General features: G+C 41.7%; 1 protein-coding gene and 1 long non-coding RNA gene across 4 annotated transcripts in view; one reads left to right on the top strand and one right to left on the bottom strand.

Moving 5' to 3' along the window:
- Positions 1 to 1,287: 1,287 nt before the first annotated feature.
- The window catches only part of LOC147035178 (uncharacterized), a 47,908-nt gene continuing 39,181 nt past the window's right edge, over positions 1,288 to 10,014 (bottom strand). Inside the window, exons 2-3 of the long non-coding RNA XR_015061605.1 lie at positions 1,527 to 2,753; positions 1,288 to 1,426 (exon numbers count right to left, since the gene is read on the bottom strand). This is a non-coding gene — a long non-coding RNA (uncharacterized LOC147035178). The remainder of the gene's footprint in view (positions 1,427 to 1,526; positions 2,754 to 10,014) is intronic.
- The window catches only part of LOC147035177 (receptor-type tyrosine-protein phosphatase O-like), a 103,893-nt gene continuing 96,445 nt past the window's right edge, over positions 2,567 to 10,014 (top strand). For 2 of the 3 annotated variants that reach the window (XM_085894939.1, XM_085894932.1), the window contains exon 1: positions 2,573 to 2,698. In XM_085894939.1, coding sequence (XP_085751065.1) covers positions 2,607 to 2,698 — 92 coding nt within the window. In that variant the 5' untranslated portion in view covers positions 2,573 to 2,606. Of the gene's footprint in view, positions 2,703 to 10,014 lie in introns of all 3 variants that reach the window. The other variant, XM_085894947.1, reaches the window with a different exon arrangement.

Here is a 10,014-nt window from a genome sequence, read left to right as displayed (position 1 = left end):
TTGAAGCAGAAAATCCGTGGTTTTGTACACGCTGTTCAACGTGCGCCCTACACGAGTCCAGCATCGGTGCCCATGAGTGGCGCGAGATGACGGTGATGCGATGGTGGCGAGTTGTGACGGTAAAGGTCGTGGCGGTTGTGGTGAAGCGGTGGTTGTGGTCGGTGGTTGTTGTTGTGGTTGTGATGGTGGCGATTGGTCCAAAATAAAGATAGTAAAAGAAAAACGGCTATCCTGAAGAGTCGCAGCACGTATAAATGACATGTATTCCCACTAGACAACGGGTTTGGGCCTAACTACACATGCACTTACCGAGATACCTCACCTAAGGGACCTGAATGGTGTTTTACGAATCTGGTAACCACAACAATATATATATATATATATATATATATATATATATATATATATATATATATATATATATATATATATATATATATATATATATATATATATATATACACACACACACACCTGATGGTAACCACTATTCTGAAGCCATGTTTAAATTTCTCAATGGAATTGGAACTACAGTCAGCTGGCTTTGTCCATGTTGAAGAAAGATTTGAGAAAATTTGGAATTTTGATCGGATGTCAGCGTGCAATGGCCTGTCCACAGGGGGATCTTTAAAATCCATGCACAAGCGAGTGCTTGGCGAAAGGACAGCCGGCTCAATATGCCCTCTCCTCAACAGCAGGGGTTGGATGTCACCTTTGGGGGGGGAAAGATACAGGACAGTGGGCTCAACATACTATGCTGAGGATGGCATCCCACGAGGCAACACCAACAACATGAAGTTCCAGGACAACAGTTTCATGTCTTCAGATCGCATGTTGGCGTGGACGATCAAATCATTACGTCACAATCGAACTAATTTCCTCACTAGTTCGCGAATGTTGGTCCTTGTTGTGAAAGTCAGTGTTGAGTTCGAGTTCAGTATTATTTTTTTTTTAATTTGTCATTATTAAATATCTCGCACTATAATTCGTATGTTAAGTAACTGTACACATTGCAACTTTTGGTCAACCATTACTATCAAGTGTAATTAGGTTACTTTTTAATTGAAAAGGAAGATCACAATGATAAAGGCTTTAATGTGTGCACATGAGCTAACCATTATGTCATCATTATGCGCGAGATATATGTATGTATATATATATATATATATATATATATATATATATATATATATATATATATAATGTATATATATATATATATTATGTAGTATGTAGCACTCGTTGAGTTATCTGCATATTCGCTGCAAGCTGTTTTTCCGGTCAATCGCCTGCGATCCCACGGCAGGAAACGGCGGGCGGGACTCCGACCAGAAACTGGACGACAAATGATGCATTTCCTCGTCCGGCACCGCGTGTGCCTCGGAAGGACTCGGACCTCGGAGCACTCGCTGTACTCAGCTAAGTCCTGCGGACAGGAAGACGACACGACTGCAAGTTCGTGTGTACAGGTCAGTTACTGTTTACCATTCACAAAAATGGTCATTATTACTGAACTTATCACTCACCGCATGGTCGTCGTGCCGATGGATTGTTTTCCAACGTATACTGTCCGACCGTCTGATCTCCTATGGTATAGTTGTGATGTTGCTCTTCTTTCTTCTCTTGAAATGTGACAATCGGGCCCAGAGACAGCATCGACGTCGTGTTGTAAGTATTTACATAGCTCGAGGTTTTCTCCTTCATTTAGTTGTACTTCCCCCTGGTTCCCCCTGCACCCCTTCTTGTAGACCACTGATATGATCATATGGTGTTTGGCAGACACGTCTTGTACATCAGGACCCATGTGGTAGTGGCTGGTTTGCCACGTACTTCCTGGTCCCACAATGGTGAAACGATTCTAGAGTCCTGTATGTGTATTCGTTGTCACATGATCGGTCGACATACTACGTACACATACTTTGAACACCTCGTTTTTCCTCGATCTCATGTATATTATGTCCTCGAGATCGATCCTTTTCCACTCTTCTCAACCTGTTTTTCCTTTTGGCACCGTCCGCCCCATCTTGCCAATTCTCCCCCATTTCACTTCCTTTTCTCACTTCCTTTTCTCACTTTTTTTTTATTCTCAATTCCATGACCTCCCTGTAGATGTAGTACTGTACACAGATGGCCCACAAATTAATATAAATTAAATATGAAATACAAATTACAGTGGGATGACACCTTAGCGTATGGAGGTGGTGTGCTTCACCTCTGAGCTGTCACTTGGGTTAAATTCCCAACCTGACTATAAACTCATCGTCGCGCTTCACAGGGATAGTGCTGCATCAACGACTATTCCATTCTTTTGATGGCAAGTTAAGCTCGCTGTCCTGTCTCCGAGCGTTCGATGATCTCTCATTTGCAGTAGGCCGTTATGTGGTAGGACCACGGCCAAGTACTAACTTCCTGCATTGTTCTGGGGATGATTCAGCAGCACTCCAGGTATGGTAATGTACACAACAGGTCACTGGAACCCTGATGATTCCAGAAGGGAATGGGAAGCACAAATGTTCCGTATGTTCCATATATTACGTAATTCACTGTTTGCTACTTATTCCTGCAGGTATTTGCAAGTTTCTGAATGGGAGATAGCAAGTGAGAAGATGAGTGTTCTGATTGTGCTTGGTTTTCTCCTCATCGTCTTGGTACTTCTTCTAATCCTGATGTGCTTTGCTTGGGAAAGACTCCATCGCAGGTTGGTACGTGGTGTTCTACTGCATTCAACGCTCGATATATTTCGACTTGCTCCGCTGTAACACATCGTTATAGAGCCAAACTGTTACATGTAGCGACATAATTATCTGATATTTCTTACTCCACACATTCCTGCAGACATCCCAGATTAATTCTTGCGCTGACACAGATTTACCAGTTTAAAAAATGAAAGTACAAGTTAAAATATTGCAAGTAATAAAACAGGGCTGGCAGAATAATCATAATAATAACAATAATAATAATAATATATTACCATTAATTTTGTATGCCTGGTGTTGCCTAAATGGTCGGGATGGTAGGCTTGGGACCCTCGGGTCCTGACTTAAAATCATGTTCAGCTGTTGAATTAATGCCAGGTGGGGTTGACTCAGCCTGTCATCCTTCTGAGGTTGGCAAATGAGTACCAGCTTGCTGGGATGATTGAGCCATTCGAGTATCCTGTGTCGGAGTGGTGACCCATCCAGTGTTGTGCCCAATAGCACAGGAGACTGCTTCGGCAGTACCGGTGCTCTGCACAGAGTGTGGTCCTGATGGATGGATGGATGGATGGATTCGTTTCATGCTGTAAAGGTACATAGCGCTGCTGAGGCAGTTTAATTGGCAAGGAGTACAGTCCTGTACAGGTTGCCAGTCTGACACAGGTTACCCCGAATGGTTATTACCTCAGTACACTGGTATCCATTTCGCCAACCTCCGAAGGATGACAGGTTGAGTCAACTCCACATGGTATTAATTCAATTACCGACAGGGACTCAAACTCAGGACCCTTAGGTCCCAAGTCAGCCACCTTAACTGCTAAGCTGGCTGGCAGAATAACCGAGAGTTAGTCACACTCGCCTGGGTGTGAATCTTGGCCCAGCTATAAACTGTCATCGTGGTGTTTCGCAGGCTGGGTGAGGCATCAATATGGGTGCTGTCACCTGTTGTTCTGATGGACGTTAAAGTGGGCATTCGATCTGACACCGTTAGTTGGTGAATGTTAACGATCCTAGTGTGTCTGTGAAGAGTAGGTGAGCTATCGCTGACACCTTGAACAAATTCCAACTTCCTGCATCCTCAGTCGAGTTTCCTGCGCCAGTGTGGCGAGCTGTCCAGGATTGTTACCCCAAGCCAATGAAACTGCCTCAGCAGCTTTATGTGCCTTTTGGCATCAGGAGAATAAATAAAACAAGAAGTCTTAAACCAAGATTCAATTTTTTTTTTTAGTTGTTTGTACAAATTACTTATTCTCGTAGTTAACTGCGATTTCTCAAAATAATTTATTTTGTTAATTTTTCCAGTTATTTCCAAACAAATGTGAAACTTTACTCTGTTTTATTCAGAGAGGGTCCTCTCCGGCATGCACCGGTCCAAAAAAATTGATAATTAAATACTCCTCCTGGTATTGGCTGCAGTACAATCCTCTGGAGATGCAGGAGCCTGTAGCACTGTTGGCTCATGCCTAATAGGCAGAGCCTATGCAACTGTTTAGCCAGAGGAGCCTTAAAAAAATTCCCAGCAGTAGTTAGGTGGAGGAATTTTGAACTTGGCCATGGTACCGGCGATAGGTCACCTCCTCTTCACGAAGGACACTGTGGGATCTTTAACGTCTGCCAACTAATACCGGCAGGCAGGATGCCTAGTTAAACATCCATTCGAGTGGAAACACACACATTGATGAAACGCCCTACTGTGAAACACCAGGATGACAGTTTATAAGTTTATAGCTGGGCCGAGATTCAAACCCAGGGTAATCAGCTTAGAGGCGAGTGTGAATACCGATATGCTATCCTGACATTGTTACAGATGTCGCCTCTGGATTATTCCAAGAGAGCGGCCTGTCCTGAGAGACCATGGACGCCGTCTGCAATCTTTAACTCGGGTTTGGATCTTCGTGCCCAGAGTCTGTATACTGTGCCGGCGAATTAAACGTGGCAGATGGGGAACCATGCCGGCGACTACGCATCAGTTAATTACTTGGCCGAGTGAACCAATACTGCATGTCACGTTATGTAGGCGACCATTACAACTTGAAACTCGGACAAATTGCTCCGAGGGAATGCTATCTCGGACCAACCACAATCAGGATAAATCAAAACACGTATCAACACTTTCATAAATTTATTACAGGCAAGCAAAGGAACGAAAGGGGAATGATGGGAAGAATGATGGGGGAGGTGATCATGTTCGAGAAAATGGGGGGCAATTCAAAGATAAAAAACGGCACGTACTCCAAAACAGATGACGCAAGTAAGTATTTGCACTTACCCTTATAGTGAACATAAAGCGTTAAGCCTGAGTGGTGTGGATGGGGGTAGTGTGGTTACTGAGACGATGAGGAGGATGACGTTTCCTTGCTTGTTGAAGGCTTGTTGCTTTAGTTTGGCACAAAAATACGATCAATGAACATCAGATGATACCTCTCACAAGTACAGTGCAGAGTGAGCATGACTGAGAGCGAGAGAAGTGTTGTACTGTACATCATATCTCCATTCCCCTTGTGCGCTGGCAGGGAATTTAATTTTTTTTCCCCACGTGAAAAAAATAAACTTGAAAATTATGAGGCATAAATGGAAAATTGTTCAGTTCCTTTTTAAGGCGTTAAGACAAAAAACGTAAATAGAATGAGTGTAAATGGAGTACTAACTGGTGTGTGTGTGTGTGTGTGTGTGTGTGTGTGTGTGTGTGTGTGTGTGTGTGTGTGTGTGTGTGTGTGTGTGTGTGTGTGTGTGTGTGTGTGTGTGTGTGTGTGTGTGTTGTATATTATCTGAAACTACTAAGTGGAATGAGTGGAAATTTTATGAAGAAACTTTTGGTGTTCCTGGGAAGTTTTTCGGCATTAAAAATATACTTGCAGTCATGAGGGTTTTGGAGAGTGGGGGTGGGGGTGGGCAGGGGTTGTGGAGTTATTAATATTCTGCAAGGCTCATTGAGTCATTGAGAAGCATGTACTTATTGCATATACAGTATATACAGAGCAAGGACACCAGATGGATTTTTTTATTTTCAAATTTGTTTAAAATACGGTGCACTTCACATCATCAGCAGTTGATTGCAGCATTTTCACTTTGTGTTTTCAAAATAAGAAATGTACCTTAAACATCTTGGTTAATCAAGAGGACATTATTATATAATTATTCCTCGTATGAAAGCTGGTGAATTTATTATGTACGGAAAACGCAGAGAACTTTTGGTGTTCTGGCAGGTATGAGCAGATCACAGACACTGCACTCCGATGGTTGCAGTCTTTGTAAAGCTGTAGATATTAAAATAAATAAAAATGCTGCAACTTTCCTATGCTTCCCTGCTTCTTCTGCTGATGTTCTGCACTTCTGCGAAATGAATGCTCTACTGTTGTAACAATTTTTATCAAATGTAGTTGAGCCAAATGTAACAATTTTAGCAGTAGTGATGTGGAAATGGTTCGTTGTTACCTGTGAAATGTAAATATTATTCCATTGTACAAACTGTTTATGGTCTCTCCTTTATGTCCTAATAGCCACATGAGACCCCGATTTATTTATTTATTTATTTTTTAAGTCGTGAACAAACTTTGGGACATCACGGGTGATGAAGGTTGTGGTCAAATTTCATCGGAATTGTGTGTGTAGTTTCTGAGAAGAAAGCAAATACCTATTGTAGGTGGCAACCCCCCATAGACCACCTTGGACCACAATTTTTTTAATGCCATGACCAAACTTTGGTACGTACAGGGTGATGAAAGTTGTGGTCAAGTTTCATCAAAATCATGTGTCCAGTTTCTGAGAATAAATTACAAATGTTTGTCGATGGACGGACTGAATAACGGACGGACGACGTGCCATCGCATAAGCTCCTTGGAACTACGTTCCAGGTGAGCTAAAAATTAAGCAAAATGGATGTAGATTTATATTTTTTTAAAGTGGTTTTGTCTGTATATATTGTGTTGATAACCAAAGGGCATAATCAAATTTCCTGCTTTAAAGTTATTGCTGAAAATCAAGACGGCAGCAATTTCGGCATGAAGTGTGTTCAGAGTGTGTGGAATTGTGTATAATTACAAAATATCTGGTAAAGGAAAACAAGCCTTTTGAAATTTAAAGATAATTGGCTGCATAATATGGTGATCACTGTCTGCCAAGGACATCTGCATGAAAGAGAACTTTACTTGCAAGACATTTGTACCAACCAAGACTATGAGGAATGACTTACGTTACTGGCTACATACACGTCTTTAAATAATTAAATTATACATCAACCTCTTCTGAAAATTTCAACTTGTATGTGAGAAATGTCTCCAAAGCTGGATAGTACCTTCAAAACTAATGAAGTATTTTTTTTTTTGTCAATTAACCAAATATAGTTACAAGTACAGTATAACAAAATGTATCTGTAAAAGTTGAAACGCTCATATATTGTGCTTTGACCCCAAATTGAAAATTTGACGGACAGTACTTCATTTTGCATCAAAAGTAGAATCCAAATGCTAACAATATCTGTGTACAGTGGACTTTTGTTTTCTATAGATCGAGGCTCGTGAAAAAGTGAAGTGATACAGAGTATAAAGTGATAGGTGTGACAACAGACTAGCAGGATACGTTGGGGTTAGGTTAAGGATTAGGGTTAGTTTAACCGAAACAGCACTCACCACTGAGCTGTCTTGCCTGGATTTGAATCCAAACTGAGCTGTAAATAGTCATTTTTTTTTATTGTTTTCATCACTGTCTGTCTGTTTAAGGAGGTTATGTTTTCAACCCTGTCTGTCTGTTTGTTTAATCAAAATAAAGACCAATTACTGCACCCTCGTCCAAAGAAGCAAGCCAGACATAACAATACATACACATGCACACATATATATATATATATATATATATATATATATATATATATATATATATATATATATATATATATATATATATATATATATATATATATAAACACCCCACACATCCACATATATATATATATATATATATATATATATATATATATATATATATATATATATATATATATATATGCATACATACATACACATATTACTGACTACCAAGGACATCTGAGTGTTTGTCTGTCTATGTGTTTGTTTGTGTGCATGATTTCTCAAAAAGTTGTGGATGGATTCGGATGAAATTTGGTGGGTGGGTTGGGTGTGTGAAAAGGACAAACTGATTTGATTTTGGTGAAAATCCAGATCTGAGAGTTTTAACTTTTATAGTGATTCTTCACCATTGGGAGATAGGGCCAAAAATGATATATGGCATGATATTTCAAAAATGTATTGGGCCCAATATGTTGCACTGGATCAGACATGGCGTGGTGGAGTTATGCGCTCTTCCGAGTGCCCTTCTAGTTTTGATGATATTTTAACCAGACTCGGTACTATAATGGTAAGAGCGTCTGCACTGAGTCTGGGAGGTCGGCGGTTCGAAATCTGCGCAAGTCATTCTAAAGACCTTAAAAATGATACATGCTGTTTAGTTCCTTGATGCTCAGTATAAAAAGGACAGAGTATGGACAAACAACCATTGTGCAGGGTTGATTGGCCAAATCGCCCCCTGCATTGAAGTTCCTTGTAAGGCAACTCATTTTAACAATAAGAAAGGGAATGCATGGACAGGAAATAAGGAGAGGGTGGAGGTGAGTAACAAAATATATAATCTGCAAGTAATAAGGTTTGTGTAGACAAAGTCAAGGACATTGAAAAACATTTTGGACAAAGATGGGGAATGACATGAGATTGAATCGGCCTGGATTTTGGAAGTTTAACCAGGATGGGGGTAACTGAAAAAATCTGTGCATCCTCGAGTTGCTGGGGAGCAGCAGAGGGCTTTGAGAGTAGAGAGAGCAAAACAGGAAGAGATACAGCAAAAGCAAAGAGGCCAACAACCTGCCTGCGACCGGAGAGCAACAAACCTTGTGACCCTTTGAAAGACTTTCGCCAATTCAAATATATGTTCAGGAGAATTTAAGTTGGTGATAAATAGAATTAGTGCATTTTTTTTTATCCCCACCCAGTTTTGCAGACCAGGTATGGCTTACCTGTATGGAACTGTATTTGTGCGATGCTGCAAAACTCACAATATGAGCTTTTTCAAAATAACACTGAACTATTTGAACATGCAGGCCACCATGAGTATGGTGTTAACATTTTTGAACAGTATTTGTGCCATGAGCAAAGGACGGATGGGCTCCTTGTGAGCCAATGGCCATCCATATCTAGTGCACAACTGTGTTTGTGGACGTCATCATGCAGTTGGGTGACTTTTTATAAGGAGGTTGGTGGCAGGATTTGCACTCTGGCCACCGTAAAACCCTTAATTCTGCAAAATGTACTAAAAGCACAAAGAAATCTGAAAACCCACCCCATGAGAGAACCTCCTGTGCAGCTGCCCTCGACAAGGCAGCTCACCGGATGACAGGATTGGGGCAAAGCCTTCGCGACCCCCACTCTTTGACGATAGGAGGAAAACCACGGGGTAACATTCCCAGGTCAGATTGCGATTGTGTGTGTCAGGGTGGTGCTGAGGTGTCGTCCACCAGACGGCGGCCTCCTGGGTTAACCTGAGGCAGTTCCATTGGGTGGGTGCCTGGAATGACCTATCCTGATGAGAGGATGATCAGCTGTCTCTGTTATTATCTGAGCTCAAGCGTTTGCACATCGGTGTTGCAGCACTTTCTGTGGTTCGGAGCCCAGATTGCAGCAAGATCATGGCGGGTGATTACACCTACTATTGGTCTGGTCACTCTGATGGTTACCATGCCCAAGGAGTGGCTGTAACTGTGTCCAATAATCTGACTCCAAAGATAATTGAGGTAACACCGGTCAACGAGCGTATTATGAGACGAAGGATTCATCGCTCTTTGGGTGTCATTTCCCTGCTCTGTGTATATGCTTCGACTGAGGCAAATGATCTGATGATCTCACCGTGAAGGACACATTCTATGCCATGCTCGAGTCTGTGGTTGATCAGTGCCCAAAGCGAGACACTCTTCTAGTCTTGGGGGATTTCAATGCATCGACTGGAACTGATAGGGATGGTTATGAGACATGTATTGGTCCCCATGGGTCTGGAACTGTGAACCAGAATAGCACTAAGTTCCTTGACTTTGCAAAAGTCATGGACTAAGGGTGGCCAGTTCATGGTGTCAGCACCCACAGGCTCATTGCTGAACTTGGTCTTCCAATGCGGGTGGTGTGGCAAAGGAGATGGACATGTGCTCAATGATGGTCACTGGAGGATGATCCAGAACTACAGGGTCTACTGAATGCTCAGTTCCTCAATACGGACCACAGGCTTGTTGGAGCAACTCCTGAAATTGAAGCATAAATCT

Source organism: Eptatretus burgeri, chromosome 1 (genome assembly GCF_056783735.1).
Source record: "Eptatretus burgeri isolate ZD-2024b chromosome 1, Ebu_testis_v1, whole genome shotgun sequence".
Taxonomy (NCBI): Eukaryota; Metazoa; Chordata; class Myxini; order Myxiniformes; family Myxinidae; genus Eptatretus; species Eptatretus burgeri.
This window is presented reverse-complemented; position numbering and strand designations above follow the sequence as displayed.